This window comes from Carassius carassius, chromosome 23 (assembly GCF_963082965.1).
Source record: "Carassius carassius chromosome 23, fCarCar2.1, whole genome shotgun sequence".
Lineage (NCBI taxonomy): Eukaryota > Metazoa > Chordata > Actinopteri > Cypriniformes > Cyprinidae > Carassius > Carassius carassius.
The window spans coordinates 20,935,516-20,952,809 of record NC_081777.1 but is presented as its reverse complement, the minus strand read 5'-3'; the positions used below and the strand labels follow the sequence as shown (position 1 = coordinate 20,952,809).

General features: G+C 36.2%; 1 protein-coding gene across 2 annotated transcripts in view; it reads left to right on the top strand.

Moving 5' to 3' along the window:
- LOC132101462 (ran-binding protein 10) overlaps positions 1-11,050 on the top strand; it is a 31,026-nt gene extending 19,976 nt beyond the window's left edge. Inside the window, exons 10-16 of one of the 2 annotated variants that reach the window (XM_059506451.1) lie at positions 10-158; positions 1,976-2,186; positions 2,352-2,488; positions 6,377-6,522; positions 6,799-6,910; positions 7,353-7,508; positions 8,495-11,050. In XM_059506451.1, coding sequence (XP_059362434.1) covers positions 10-158; positions 1,976-2,186; positions 2,352-2,488; positions 6,377-6,522; positions 6,799-6,910; positions 7,353-7,483 — 886 coding nt within the window. In that variant the 3' untranslated portion in view covers positions 7,484-7,508; positions 8,495-11,050. The remainder of the gene's footprint in view (positions 1-9; positions 159-1,975; positions 2,187-2,351; positions 2,489-6,376; positions 6,523-6,798; positions 6,911-7,352; positions 7,509-8,494) is intronic. The other variant, XM_059506452.1, reaches the window with a different exon arrangement.
- The last annotated feature ends 6,244 nt before the right edge of the window (positions 11,051-17,294 follow it).

Below are 17,294 nucleotides of genomic sequence, written 5' to 3'. Positions count from 1 at the left end.
TCTCCTTAGGTGTCGGCAGTTTGTGGAGATGGTGAATGGTACAGATAGTGAGGTACGGTGCTTTAGTGTCCGCTCTCCTAAATCACAGGACAGCTATCCTGACTCCCCCAACCTGAGCCCACGGCACGGAGCCACCAACGCACACTTGCACAACACAGGTGTCAGACACACTCCACACTAACGTCTCCGGTGTTACTCCAAAGTTAAGCACTTTGTGATTTAATGTATTTGGTTGAATCATAACAGTTCCTTGTTTCATCTGATAATTTTGTGACTTTAATGCATGACATTTAAACCAATTTTCTCTCTAAAATGCTCATTAACTTAATGATCAAAAAACAAAATCATGAATAAATCATCATTAATAAAAACATCTAGTTATTACACCAATACAGCAATTCAGTCCAACAAATATTATGTTGTCTATTTTCAAGTGCACTTTATACATTTTCTTAATTCTCTATATAAATGAATTCATGCTTGTATATGTTTTTTTTTACATTACAATAATGACTTTTTTTGCAAACATTTTGAATGCATTTTTTAGATAAATGTTGTTGGTAACACTTTATTTTAAGATCCAATTCTCACTATTAACTAGTTGCTTATTATTATGCATATTACTCTTTATTAGTACTTTTTAGGCACATATTAATGCCTTATTCTGCATGACCATGTTCTAGATCTCTTAACCTACCTAAACTTAACTGCCTTATTAACGATCAAGAAGCAGCAAATTAGGAGCTTATTAAAGGAAAACACTTAATAGTTAATAGCGAATGTGTTCCCTAATATGAAGTGTTTGCATATTATTATTATTATTATTGTTATTATTATTAGTTTTTATTTAATTTGAGGTGCTTGAAATGTCTACAGTGTTTCTGTTAAATTGTCTTGAACAGGCCCACACAGAATCTGTGTGCTTAAATTTTTTTTCTCTCCAAAAAGTGTAGGGTAGAAATCTATGCAATTAGAAGCAGTTCATCATTGATTCTTTCATTTTTGTTAGCATTATTACAATCGATTTATTAAATTTAGTTGATGTGTTTACACTTCTTTTTAATTACAAATTGAATTTAATTCATTTATTTCTAAACTGAGCTAACTAATCTAATAGGTAGCTAAAAGCATTAATGAAATTAGCCCAAATATTTATTAAACAAAAATGCAAGGGTTTAAAGACGTATAGACCTTTGTGAAGAACAGCTGTTCAAATTCAGAATTGCGTGGGGCTAGATTCCGTGTGGGTCTGATCTCGAGTAACATCTTTCAGAAAAGATGTGGAGCAGATGGTTTCTTGAATCACTTGTTTCACCTGTACTGCAGTTGGGTGGATTATGTAAAACCCCTTTCACACTGCACGCTGGACCCGGAAAACATTGCCGGGTCACCTTCTGTGTGAACGCAAACACGTCCCGGGACTGATCCCGGGTCGGGGACCTAGTAACATTGCCCGGTTCAGTCCCGGAACGAGCCCTGTGTGAACAAAAGCCAGAACTAATGCCGTAAAGGCCGTTTCGTTGTGATGACGCACGTTATCGCGCAACTCTTTTACTGGCTGTTTTGAAGGCAGATCAATGTTCGCGATGAAAAAAATGTAATGAAACTGTAATGAAGCAGGGATCAGGTAGGTCCTCACTTTTCCGCGCTGAAGCTGAGATCGTTCGCCAGCTTAAGTGAAAGTTAACGTGCCTAGCGTTTTCGACTCGTACATTACACGTCACACCCTGATGTCACGTGTCTTTACGGGACCTTTACGGGTTGTGTGTAAGCACACACACTTATTCTGGGTAATCACTGGCAGTGTGAAAGTGCAAAATCTAGTGACCTGGGAACAATTGCCGGGACACATTACCAGTGTATTTTCCCGAATCGCAGTGTGAAAGGGGCTTAACTTACAATTGAAGTGATGCCCTTTCATTCATACTGTTTCTCAAGATAGTTCTCATTATTTCTTTCTCTCCTCATGACTCAGGAGCAGACAGTCCCACGTGCAGTAATGGGGTCACCCCTAATAACAAAAATAAGAGCCACAACAAATACACAGGTGTAAGCTCCGCCTCCTCCTCTCCATCCTCCTCTCCTTCCTCTGTCAATTACTCAGAGTCCAACTCTACCGACTCCACCAAGTCCCAGCCCCACAGTGCCACCAGCAACCAGGAGACTAGGTCTGTGTTGTTGTTTGGGTTAGTAATTGGCTTTTTGTCTTTGAACCAGTCAGAAAAACAGAATATGTGAACCTATGCATGCAAGGCCAAGCATATAAAATTTAACTTGCTCACAAATGTTGTGTACTTACATTCTCGAGAGACCAGCTTTGCTGTTAACTGTTTATTTTTGTGTGTTGACAGTGATAGTGAGATGGAAATTGAGGCAGAGCATTACAGTAATGGCGTGACAGAAAGCTCAACCCGCATTATGAATGGCACATACAAACACCAGGAAATCCTGCAGGCGGATGACAACAGTGTTGGCAATGGAGTAGCAGGTACAGGACATGCTTGCACACCACATATGCAGGACTTTCAACGTCGTACGCAACGGGCTGTGAGAAAGCCTTTTGAAAATGTTTCTCCTTATTCCCCGTTCATTCTTCACTCTAGTTCTTTCTCTGCTTTCTCTGTGATTCTCTCCCTCGAGATCTGCTAAATTGAGCTTCTCTATTATTCAGCCAATTAAATGTTTTTCTCAGAGGTTACAAAGAGAACGAGTGATCCTTTGTAGTTGAAAAGTTTTTGTAGAGTGTTTCTTGTAATACTTTCAGGCATGTTGTTTTGTTTTTTGTAGTTTTTTTTTTTGCTTAGATTTCAGAAAATGGCTCAAATGGATTTAAAATTTTTAGTCAGACTATTAAAGGGAGGAGGTTTTAATATTATATTATATACATTATATATTATTATATTGTATTATTATTTTATATTATTTTGTTGTTGAATGTTATGGAGTCTGTAACTTTAATTAAATTAATATATTAATTCTGCAAGGTTGCATTAAATGGACATTTATAATGTTACAAAATATTTTTTATTACAAAAAGGTATCAAAATTTCCCCCCCAAAAAATTACCATTTTCAACATAGATAATAATTAAAAAGAATTCTTGAACACCAAATCAGCATAGAATGATTTCTGAAGGATCATGTGACAGTGAAGACTGAAGTAATGCATGAAGTAATCCATAGCATGAATATATTTCATTTTCAAATAGAAAATAATTATATAATTAAATTGTGATAATATTTCACAATATTGCTGTTTCTACTCTTTTACTGATAAAAAATTGTGATCTTAAGGGACTTCTTTCAAAAACATTAAATCATCTTGAAGGGATATTTCATCCCAAAATAAAAATTGTCATTAATTACTCACCTTCATGTCGTTCTAAATCCATAAGACCTTCGTTCATCTTGGGAACACAAATTAAGATATTTTTGATGAAATCTGAGAGCTCTCTGACCCTCCATAGAGAGCAACGCAACTGTAATATTCCCAGGTCCAGAAACGTAGTAAGGACATTGGTAAAATAGTCCATGTGGCATCAGTGACTCAAATTTTGTGAAGCTACGAGAATACGTTTTGTGCATAGATTTTAAAAAAATGTACACAACAATTCTTCTCCACCAAGTTATGTCTTCTACCATTTTGAATGTATTTGATGTAATCAAAGCGTGCACATTAACATAATCTACAAAATAAGCGTGTTTGTCCTTAGGGGAAAGCATGCGTATGCATTGTAATACTCTCTTAAATGGAGAAGACATAACTCGGGGGAGAAGAATGTTTTCTTTGTGCAAAAAAAACTATTCTCGTAGTCAAGTCACCTTTATTTATATAGCGCTTTAAACAAAATACATTGCGCCAAAGCAACTGAACAACATTAATTAGGAAAACAGTGTGTCAATAATGCAAAATGACAGTTAAAGACAGTTCATCATTGAATTCAGTGATGTCATCTCTGTTCAGTTTAAATAGTGTCTGTGCATTTATTTGCAATCAAGACAACGAAATCGCTGTAGATGAAGTGACCCCAACTAAGCAAACCAGAGGCGACAGCAGCAAGGAACCGAAACTCCATCGGTGACAGAATGGAGAAAAAAAACCTTGGGAGAAACCAGGCTCAGTTGGGGGGCCAGTTCTCCTCTGACCAGATGAAACCAGTAGTTCAATTCCAGGCTCTAGTTGTCCTGGTCTCCGCTGTCTTTCAGGGATGTAGAGGTCCTTTCTAGGTGCTGATCCACCATCTGGTCTGGATACATACTGGATCCGGGTGACTGCAGTGACCCTCTGATCTGGACACAGACTGGATCTGGTGGCTACGGTGACCTCGGAATAAGAGAGAAACAGACTAATATTAGCGTAGATGCCATTCTTCTAATGATGTAGCAAGTACATCGGGTGGTATGGGAAGTGTTCCCGGTTCCAGTTTACCTTATTAATGCATCGTAGCATCGCAAAACTGAAATTGAGTCACTGATCTCACATGGATTGTTTTACCGAAGTATTTACTACGTTTCGGTCGACCGATATATCGGGCCGATATTTGTCATTTGTTTATATATTGGCATTGGCCGATATCTGTGTTTAGTAGCGCCGATTTAAAGTCAGGCACGTCGGCGGGCAACCCCGTGTTATTGGTTCGGTGGAAAGTGCTGCTGCCGCATGTGTACGACCCCAAGCCAAAACTTTTGGAAGAGGTAGAGATCAGGTAGTTCCTCACTTTTCCGCGCTGAAGCTGAGATCGTTTGCCAGCTTAAGTGAAAGTTAACGTGCCTAGCGTTTTCGACTCGTACATTACACGGCACACCCTGATGTCACGTGTCTTTACGGGACCTTTACGGGTTGTGTGTAAGCACACACACTTATTCTGGGTAATCACTGGCAGTGTGAAAGTGCAAAATCTAGTGACCCGGGAACAATTGCCGGGACACATTACCAGTGTATTTTCCGGAATCGCAGTGTGAAAGGGGCTTAACTTACAATTGAAGTGATGCCCTTTCATTCATACTGTTTCTCAAGATAGTTCTCATTATTTCTTTCTCTCCTCATGACTCAGGAGCAGACAGTCCCACGTGCAGTAATGGGGTCACCCCTAATAACAAAAATAAGAGCCACAACAAATACACAGGTGTAAGCTCCGCCTCCTCCTCTCCATCCTCCTCTCCTTCCTCTGTCAATTACTCAGAGTCCAACTCTACCGACTCCACCAAGTCCCAGCCCCACAGTGCCACCAGCAACCAGGAGACTAGGTCTGTGTTGTTGTTTGGGTTAGTAATTGGCTTTTTGTTTTTGAACCAGTCAGAAAAACAGAATATGTGAACCGTATGCATGCAAGGCCAAGCATATAAAATTGAACTTGCTTGCAGTGTGTACTTACATTCTCGAGAGACCAGCTCTGCTGTTGACTGTGTATTTTTGTGTGTTGACAGTGATAGTGAGATGGAAATGAGGCAGAGCATTACAGTAATGGCGTGACAGAAAGCTCAACCCGCATTATGAATGGCACATACAAACACCATGTTTGGTTGACTGTACTTTATTTTAATAATGAACAGACTGCGATGTAAGTTTGAAAATAGAATGCACTTTAGATGTTCTGTGTCATTTATAGCAAACACAAATGTTGCTGGTTGCTAGTGTGTTTGCGGCACTACTATTTATTTTTTATATATTTTATTTTTTATGTTTTTAAGTTTAATTAATTTTTATTTATAAAATTGTATTTATTTTATTTAAATGTATATTTAAGTTTACATTTATGTTCCAACAAACTTGAAAAATTCAGCTTAATAAATGCTTTAAAACTTTTATGTAAATGATTGACTTATATATTATATATATAATTACCTGTTTTATATATTTAATACTTCGTCAGTTTATTGATTTTGTTTGGTTAACTTTGGATACATTTTTTATTTTAATACCGTGCCGTGCACAAAATTAAGATTCGAGAGATGGTTCAAGTCAGTGCTCAATAAATGATGATAAGTTTAGAAATGTTGTGCATCCACTTATTATTATCGTGACATTTTAGCATGCAAAAAACATCGGCATCGGCTATAGAAAAATCCATATTGGTCGATCTCTACTGGGAACATTTCAGTTGCGTTGCTGTCTATGTAGGGTCAGATAGCTCTCTGATTTCATCAAAAATATCTTAATTTGTGTTCCAAAGATAAACAAAGGTCTTATGGGTTTGGAACGACATGAGGGTGAGTAATTAATGACATCATTTTCATATAAATGAAAATAATATTATATTATATTATATTACAATATTTGCATTCCCAATAGTCCCACATAGCTATGTGCACTATGCAATTAGAGTTGCAAATATGTCTGCTTTTGTGGTTTCATTGCAATTTATCTGCTCCTCTAGATGACAGCTGCAGCTCAAGACAGCTGTGTGGAGGAAACCAGGCGGCCACGGAGAGAATGATCCAGTTCGGCAGAGAGCTTCAGGCCCTCAGCGAGCAGCTCTGCCGCCAATATGGCAAAAACGCCACTCACAAAAAGATGCTGCAGGTAGGACTGATGGAGGGAAACAAGAGGGTAGGGTGTTATGGTGATATTGTGCAATCATATTGTTGTGTTTTATATTAAATTTTGGTGAAGTGGTCTATTTAAACATGCAATAATATTCTGAGCATATAAACTAATCTGTTCTACTCCTCTTCCTCTTGTTTGTTAATGATGTAAATACACAGTTGAAGTGGAAACCCGATTAACCCTGTGGGTAGCAGTACACTTGCATCCTTTGTGCCCACTCGCCAATGCGTTTGTTTATTTGTGTGTGTTCAGGATGCATTCAGTCTGCTGGCATATTCAGACCCCTGGAACTGCCCCGTGGGCCAGCAGTTGGACCCCATGCAAAGAGAGGCGATCTGCTCCGCTCTCAACAGTGCTATTCTGGGTAAGACTGCTTGGCTGGCTGAGATCACACACTACTAAGTTCTGTGAACATGATCGCTTATGTATAGGGGTGCTCCGATCATGATCGGCCGATCGTTATGCGCATCTTGTCAGTAAAGCCGGTTCTCTAATCAGCGGTTAATTCCATCAGGTGCGTGATTTCACATAGAGCAGCTGTTACTACACAGAGCCGTTGTTAACTGAGAAGATGCGCCAATAAATGCTGAAATTTATTCAGCATTTATTGGCGCATCTTCTCAGTTCAGCCAATCGTGATCGGAGCACCCCTACTTATGTAGGCCTTTTCATTTTCATGTGGCTGCAATAACATGAGACTGATAAAAGAGCTTGTAATGGTCTTGTAACATGGCCATGAGTTGTCATCATTCCTAAATATTGAATGGTTTTAATGGCCTCCTATCTGTGTCTTTTCCTTCATTCAGAGTCTCAGAATCTGCCCAAACAGCCTCCACTCATGCTGGCTCTGGGTCAGGCCACCGAGTGCGTGCAGCTGATGGCCAGGGTTCGCTCTGGTTCCTGCTCCTTCGCCAGAATCGACAACTTTTTGCACTAGCACCAGTCCAGACAAGAGCACCAAGGTAATTATAGTTTTAAAAAATACTATATTTTTTGTTTTTTATACAGGAATTTGACTGTAAAATCCAGTTTAGTTTGTTTTAATTCAAGGCACAATTATTATTATTTTATTTATTTATTTTTTGCATTTTTATTTTAATTGAGTGTAATTTTTCAGTTTTCATCCCTTTTAACGTGGGAACCTTAATCTTTCTGTATATGACAAGAGACACTTTATCAGGAAACGTGAAATGTAATTAGTGGGTGGATGGTTATCTAACTTTTAGCAAGATTAAGAAAATCTCACAGTGCTGCATCAATAAATAATATAAAAACAAAGTTAATTTCTCTAATTTTATTGAAGTTTTGTAACATTTTTATTGCACATTTACAAGTCCGATTTAGTGTTTGTTCTTCTAGTGTTTGTTAAATGTACCTTTTATTTTTTACTTTATTTAGACTTTTTCCACTTGTAGTTTTATTTTAATTCAGTATAATTTCAGCGCATGTGTGACTTTTGTAACTTGAATGTGTAAGTCATTTGCTATTTTAGCAGTAAAAAAACAGTGTTATGCTGCTTTATGTTGCAAACTGTGATATTGTCATATTATTTTAACATATCATAATCAAAAACAAATGGGTTTGGTTTGTAGCTACACTGTTATTCTGCTAGTTATTTGCCTACTAATGAATCAAATGTCTTGCACATTCAAAGAAAATAGCTAACTTGAAGCACACAACCACTTCGAATTGGATGTTTTTGATAGCGTAAACTAAAAAGTAACTAAAGTCATATGTGTATATATATATATATTTTAGATATTATATATAAATATTTTATTCCATTTTGTATATACACATACACATTTATAGGTCTTGTTAAGTGTTAATTCTTTTGCAAAATCACTTTTGTTTTACTTGGCCTCTTTTTCCCCTGCTGTTTGTTTATTTATTTATTTATTTATTTAATTAAATATTCCAGTAAACATAACATCTGTTTTTCCCTCAGGCAGTGTTCGGGACAGCTAAAAGGAGGACTTCTCAGTTGGTTGCCATGAGGAGAACATGTGTTTGAATTGGTGTGTCGTTTGCCAGAAGCAACCGAGCAGACTGAATAGAAACATGAGAAGAGAGGCTTCTTTTTAATTTAGTATTATCAAATACAAATTGTGTGACACTATTTAAGGATAATTAATTATTCTGTTTATCTAGTCTTTTTTTTTTATGGGTGAATTCAGTGCATAGTTTTTCAAGCATACCATATCAACAATATACATAATGGTAAGTTCCTCCTGAAAATTTGAGCTACGCACTCTGGTTTTTCTCAGTCAGAGCTCAGGTATTTAGACAAATGTTCTTTTGTCGTCAGCGTGGGATGTTTGCGGACACAGGTGTCGCTTCACCAGATCATAATGTGGGTTTTTAAGCCGGTCCTTTTTTATGTAAAAGCCAATTCTATAGGTTTTTTTTTTAAATTTGGTTAACTATAACAGCCCCTTTAGGAAGCAAATGGACGTCGGTGTTGCAAATATGTGAATTAGGCGTGACTTTACAATGTTTTTGTGAGAGAGGGGGAGCTAATTGGCTCCTAGCATCTTTTAAGCTATTTTAGTATCTCAGGCACCAGCATGAGTTTCATTAGACACAATCACACATTGACGACGCAGACTTGCCTTTGGGTCCAATGTAGATGACTTATATTTTCAACCATAGACCTTTGCCCAAAAAATAAATCTATTTTACCACTATTTTACCATCTTTATATCATGCAATTGTCAACCGTTACTTTTTTTAAGTTTTAAGTTAGGTATATTGAATTTAACAAGTGGTGTTCCAAATTTTGTGGCTGTACCAAATAAAAAACGCAACGTTTTTGACAAAAAAAAATTAAGGTCAGTTGTTTGATTACTGAGAAGCTCCACTGACGTTTGCAGACTAACTTCGTATTACTGTTTTATACCCATGTGAATAGTGTCACTGTGTTGATAGTTCTCCTGTTAGATTAATAACTACAAACTGACACCGTTTCAACTTCTGTTGTTGGTTGTTTCATTGGCTGTTGAGTACTGTTGTTCAAGTTTCTTACCATTGGATGCACTGTACTTCAATGAATGCACATGATGCATTACTGTATCTGTCTACCTCTCCTGTTCAGTAATGGAGGGACAGAGTATGAACTTGCAGCATGCAAGACAGTTGACTGACCCAGCGTTCCTACAAATGAACAGAGAAAAAAGTATTTATTTAGCACCTAGAACATCTCCTTAAATTGCAATCATCTTTGTTGCTCCAGAACTCATATCAGTGCAGTTGTTTTGGTCTTTCCCTCCTTTAGCAGTCGTTTATGTTTTGGCCTTTGTACATGTGATGTTAACTGGCTCAGGCACTTAACACTCTTTATTTCCCATTAGCAGCTTGTGTTTCTTTTTCCTGTCTTTTAATCTGGTCATCCATGAAGGAAGAAATATAAATCGATCCCATGTCAACCCAGCGTTTTACTTGCCAGCACGCCACCGTGGTGTGGAATGTAGCTTAGCCGATTTAATTTCCCACATGTTTTGCTGCTGGCCATCATGAGATTGTTACATTCCTGTATCTACACCTGCTTTAGTTCATTTATACCTCATTTACTCTTAGGACAGTGCTGTCTAGCTTGTTGTATCATGACAGGCGTTTTAACAAGGTATGTGTAGTGCAGGTTGACCTGGAAGAAGTCAGAGGTCACTGGAAGGTTGCACATGCTCCTCAATAGCTAAAATAAACTTGGCCTTCCCAACTCTGGAGTTACATAATGAAAATCACAGATTACACTGTTCCCCATCATTTGTTTTAGCAATGTTTATGTGGTGGTCTGATTGTGTGGGGTGGGGATTTTACACATCCTGATCCCAAACAATCTTGTTTTACTGTTTTACTCCGCTAAATGGGTTAATTTGGTTGTTAAATGGTGGTATAATGTTGCATGGGGAAATCTTGTGTAACTTTTTACTTATGTTTGAGTTACAAAATGGCAGTTTATATAGAAGCGCTCATACTTCTACTGACATGAACAGTAAGTTGGAGATCTTTTGTCATGGGGCGGCTTTTTAATGCCAAATATGTTTTGGAACTCATCATAATCTAACCACCTATAATGAATATTGTCATTTTAAAATGATCCATCATATAACTTCTTATTGGCTTTAAATAGGGACCTACGTACATGTATGGAAGTGAAGAAAGTAGCCAAAATCCTTGTCGAGATCATTTTAGTCATGTGGGGATGTTCCTGCCTCAAAAGACAGTGGAGCAGGATGAATGGAATGGAGTACAGCAAGCTGTGCACAATTTATTTACTTATTATGATTTTAATTTTATTTGAGTTTTCTTTTAGCAATTGTGAAATGGGTTACCCTCTACTTAGCATGAACCTTTAAAAAACTTTAAAACAACATAAAAAAGAAAAACGATTAAAAAAGAAAAAAAAAGAGAGTCATACCTATGTACTGGAAACATGATAAAGAAATATTGTACTCATTTAATTTTGACAGAATTATTTTTATTAAAATACACATCCATGAGCAAATTGTGTCCGTTTTGTATTATTTTGTTCTTGTTTCTTCCTATTTGTATGGAAATGCAGTAACTGCATTTTTGGGATATATACATACAATGTTCTTGCATAGATAATCAATTCCTACAAAACATTGAATCCATAAAATGTTTGTGGCTCAGGATCAGATGTGTAAATACTGTTCAGGATCTATTGTAAAATGGTTTCATGCATTGGATCTGTTTATTCCTGTCAACTCTATTGAGATATGTGCCTTATCACACCTAAATTTGCATGAATTCATTTTGCAGATTGGATGCATTAAAAGACGCAATTGATTAGAGACTTGACAGTAGTATTTTTAAAATCTTTATTCTATGTACTGTATATTGTATAAAGGGAAAATAATAGAATTAATGCACATAGGTGGTTTGATGAGAAAGTGAAAGGTTAATGGTCCATCACATTCAGCAGGTCATTAGTCTTTCTAAGAAGCTGTACCTTGATGATCCTACATCTTCAGACTTCTCTTGACCCCTTCTTGAAGATGGGCTGCTGGATGTTGAAATACATGGACTTCACCTCTGACCCTTCTGTGAAAACATCAAATTATCTGTGTTGGTGTTTATAATTAATTATATGACCAATAGCTTGCCATCTTCTTAAACTCATAACTAAGCTTCAAAGCATGGAGAGCAGAAAATATTTTTAAGCTCTTTTAACCCTTGTGCGGTCCTCATTTGAGTCACACTCATGGTCTTCACGGTCACCTGAAATGTAACTTTTTTTTTTTTCTTCAGTAAAATCAATCTAATATATTTTTGTTCAATAATATTTTTTCTTTTGTATTTTGAGAGAATTTCATGGTACTAATTTATGCAATAATTATGATACATTTTTCCCAGTGAAATAGTAAAAAAAAAAAATCCTTAACAATTATTTTTCAATTAATGCAGTATTTCAGATTAAAATAGAGACTATGCCAGGAGGTGCATAATAGCACCTCCTGGTGAGAGCAAAAAAATAAAACCAAAAAAATATATGTATTTATTTTTTTTTATTTTTTGAAGTGTAGTTTTTTTGCATTGTTATTACTACATTTAAACCTGAACACAGAAAGCACTTTGTTACACTAAACATTACAGTTATATAAAAATGAAACCAAAATTAACAGGAATGATTTATCAGAGCTTAATCCTTCTGAGTCTGATCTGATTGTAACCTCTTATTTCACTCTTCTGACTCATTTTGGCTATGGTTATAGATATACCAATTCATTTGAGTATGTATAATTCTGAATGTGTGTCTGTGAGTGGATGTATCCGTTTTACACTCTTGATGTTTTAGGGTGTAACCCCTTCCTTGCTGTCCACTGTTTTCCTGCATTGTAATCAGATTATTGATATTAATTTTATTTTACATAGTTGCAGTATTACAGACACACCAGTTCATAGGTGTGTGTTGATTTCGCACTCTAGATGTTTTAGAGTTTCACCCCTTCATTGCGGAGCAATTTTGTCTGGATTGTGGGGGATTTGTAGTTCCTCTTCATAAAGCTCACTGCTGACCACCACAGATCCGCCATCACCCACTGAAACACGGTCAAGTGATAGTAAATCAGGTAAAGTAAAACAGAAACACTTAATTTCAAAGAACATTTAATTAGTTGTTTTTATTATTACTTGAAACCTGCCCGTCCTGTTACAGATAAACATGTCAGCGGGAAGTTGTATGCTAACTTTCCCCTTTACAGGTAATACTGGATTACATTTACATCTCTAGATGCAGGTAATAAAAACGACAAAAACATGGCCTTAAGGTCATAACTGAAATTGATGTTCAACTGAGAGCATTTACGCTTTGACACTGACAGGATCGGTTACCCGGATCTTAAGTGTTAAAGGCAGGGTAGGTAAAAAAAAATGTATAAAAAACTTTTTTTCCAAATTTGTTTAAACTTTATTTATATATCAATACACAATTAAAATGTAAGTACTCTGAAAAAGAAAGTATAAAAATCGAGTGACTGTAGACCTCTCACGACTGTTTTAAAGACAGCTCATTATTTCCATTCTCTCCACCCCCTCCCTTCTGGGCTCCTTCCAAAGCCTCTACTACGGCTCGCTAAGTAATGTTATGTTAGCTATATTACGCAGCTACGTCTGCTAATGACACATGCTTCATGAAAAAAATATGTATGATCAAAATACAAAAAGAAAGATTTACCTGTCCAGCAGAAATTAAGCCATCAAGGAGTCACTTTTCAGCCCCTTGAGTTCCCTCAGTTCTCGCCATGGCTGGAAAGCCACGCCGATATAAACTCGCGTTTTATTTCTTTGTTTATCCAGAGACTTTTTGTTCATTGCCTTTTCTTGTACTGTTACTGTCTTCCTTTTTTTGCCTGGTTTGCCTTCACTAACTGCATAGGCTGGTACTGTGAAATTTGCTTGCTGTTTCTCTGCCATTGTTTTGGTTTTCCTAGGATCCGTGCCTGTTGAATTGCTCAAATCAAACGTGCACGCGCAACACGCAAGTGGGCAGGTCATGTGTGGCAAAAGGGTGGTTGCCATGGTTGTGAGAGAGTGACAGTCGCCTAAGCCAATCCTATGTTTCGTCCGAAATGGAAACAATGAGCTGTGTTTAATACAGATTAAACGGTCTAGAGTCACTCGATTTTTATACTCTTTTTATCAGAGTACTTACATTTTAATTATGCATTGATATATATAGAAAGTTTAAACAAATTTGGAAGAAAGTTGTTTATACATGTATTACCTACCCTGCCTTTAACCAGTAGGTTATAACTATTCTTTCCAAAAATTCCGTCGTTGAGCATTTTGTTGAGATTGATGGACTTTCTTGGTGTGGTTCTGTGCATGTTCATTATGCTGTTTTAATTTACGAATTAGCTTTTATGTAAGTTACATTTTGCAGGTTAAAATCGTGAGATTTGAATCGTCACTAACAGCATCAGCCAGCAGAGGGCGCCAATTCCCTTTATTTCACAAATCAACCGACGAGCGGAGTCCACCAGAGGGCCTCAGTTAACCTCTCCGAATGCCAGTGTGTCTTATGTATTATTTACATTACTTTGAATATACCAATTTACATGCCAAATATATTTGCATAATATATTTAAATAAATATACTATACATTTGCATATTATTTTGTACTTGTCAGAAACTCTACAAGCAGTTTACAACTTTGACAAACAAAACGGACAATTAATCTATCCCCCTCAACAGATGTCAGTGGCTTTGATCATTTGTATTGGTTAATTATGGGTTTTTGCTGATGTGTTTATTATAAAGTTGTAGGCTAGATGAGCGACAGAATTAAGTTCTGAAGAAATGTCAGCAACATCCTGCTGCACATGTGGAGATCATGACGAAAACAGATTTTATTTCCTTTAAAAAGGAGCAAATTTAGCATGCTGAATTATTTTAATGTATTAACTGTCCTAATTTCTGTTTTAGAAAAAGCAACTTTATGATTTTAATAGACATACAAGAGGGAGAAAATCACAGCCTGTGTAGAGGGTCACAAAGGTTGGGAATCAGTCGATCTAGTCCGAGCGATTACATCACATTGATTTCCTGCAATCTGAGATAAGGTATCACAAGTCTAATGTGTCCTTTTATGTAATGCAATAATGCTCAATTTCTTTTGTCCTGTGGGTGAAGTGCATCCAGCATCTACATCTAGAAAAACAAACCACAGGTCCCAAAAATTCCATGCATCTATAATTTTGGTTAAATATATGAACAAAAACATTCAAAATACACCAATTCTAAGAGACTACAGACTGATTTGAACATGATATAAATCATACTAATCATTGCAAAATTTCAAGTAAATATGTAAATAATTTAAACAAGAAATACATAACTTAAATAAATGTTAAATACTTTTATTATCGTGATAGAACATTTTATAATCAGCTTATAACATTCACAGTATTGTACACCTTGAGCCATCTGATTATAATAAAAACACAAGCATCTAAAAGATTTTCGTTTTGTTTGCGATACTCAAAAGAAACAGAAACCCTCTCTCAAGAATTCTGATATACATACAAAAATACAAGAATAAGAAAAATACTTTCCATATTTTACACATATATATATATAAAATGCACTTTTTTATATAAAAAAAGGATCCTATTGTACAAAAGTGTCCGTCATTTCATATTTCTATTTATATATATATATATATACATGCATTGCCACACACACACACACACACAAAATGCTCATGTGGTATTAACGGTGCTCCAGTTGTGTGCTGTTTTATGTAGTTTACATGCCATCACTTTCTTTTTAAAATCCAGCGCCGTCTTCACCTAGAGTTTGCCAATAAAACCTATTAAATTAAATATAGATATCATAAAAAAGTGAAAGTTCACGCTTCTCCAGATGTCTCTTGCTATACGTTTCAAATCACCCTCTGGTTTCATTTGTCCTCACCGTCTGCTTTGAAACCCCGAGTGTCAGTTGTGCAGATGTTACACCTAGATTGTTCAAATAAACTACATTCTTATTCAGACTCAAGGCTACCTTGATAAATATCAGTATTGTGGCAAAGTAACACCTCATTTGTTTTGCTGATCAAGTTAAACCAAATAATGCTGAGCAGATGAGGCTACACCTTCATGAGTCACGCCCATCATTTATGACACAGAAAGATTCATTTTACTGGTACCTGCTTCTAACTGAAAATTTAAAACTCAAGAAAAATAAAATATATATATATGTGACCGTACATTTTGGGTACATTTTTTGAAATTGAGATACATCATCTGAATCCTGAATAATAAGCTTTCCATTGATGTAAGGTTTGTCATGATATGACTATATGTACCTGAGATACAACTATCTTGAATCTGAGGATGCAAAAAAATGTAATATTGAGAAATCTGTCTTTAAAGTTGTCCAAATGAATTTCTTAGCAATGCATATTACGTTTTGATAAATTTACGATAGGAAATTTACAAAATATCTTTACTTAATATCCTAACGATTTTTGGCATAAAAGAAAAATCGATTTTTTTTTTTACCCAAACAATGCATTGCTATCTATTTCTACAAATGTACTAGTGTGACTTATGGCTTGTTTTGTGGTCCAGGTTTACATATATTAGTAACATCATTTATTCCGAAAATATCAAGATGAAAAAGAATTAGCTCATCAGTACAGCTGGAAAAAGCGCTGAGAGGTTTTATGCATTTCACCATCCTTTCTCCGTCATGGTCTGATAGGCAGCCTTTGAAGCGCAGGACGTCCCGAGGCCGGTATCTCCACAGTCTAAACAAGCGTTCACCTGGGAACTCATTGCCTGAAAACAGTGCTAAGGTCTGTAGGACATTAGAGAAACCAATATTTGGCTCCAGGACTGACAGTCTCCACCTCAGTGCCGTTTCTGTAAGATTATACTTTAAAAATAAGAGCGAACACACACATACAGCACACACTCAACATGGCTAGGAAAGCCTCACAGCTTTGGCCATCAGGAGTGGACTGTGTGAATAAGCTCCCAATGTGCAGAATTCTGGCCTTTCCAAACATTAAAAGGAATTTCCTTTTTTTTGCTCTTTACAGAAAAACTGAGCACACAGGAGAACGGACAGACTGAGTCAATGAGAGGTCAAGTCTTTCTGAAGTTACACTGCACTGGTGCCAGTTAAGTATATAGATTCCTATTTTTCCAGAGGGCGAGAAAAATTAAAAACAAAGAGGGAAAAACGAGTTGACATCCTGTATCAGAATGTTTAAAAAATAAAAAATAAACTTCCCTCATGTTGTTCCAAACCTGTTTAACTTTTTTTTTCTCTGTAGAACATAAAAGATGACATTTTGAGAAAAGTATCTGTTTTTTTTTTGTCTCCAAACTATTGGATAACCAAAAATCTTTAAAATATCTTCTTTTGTGTTCCACACTGAGGGTTGAGTAAATTTCCAAGAAGTTTTATTTTTGAGTGAATACACTTTTAATTCAACACTAGACAGAAGAGGAACCCAAAAAGAGGTTTCCATGTCCTTGCTTTTTTGACACCAGAGATAATGAATGTGAAAGCTAAGCCAACTTGGGAGTTAAAATGGCTTTTATACAAACAATAGAGTGATAGAAAATATCTTGAAACGTTTTCATATTTGGAATGATCTTAACACTATTCTCCCTATCTTGAGACATTAAAAATGTGATTAATAAATGCTTTGAATTGACTTGATTAGAAATAACACATTAAAATTATAAATGTAGAGCACATTTGGTATACA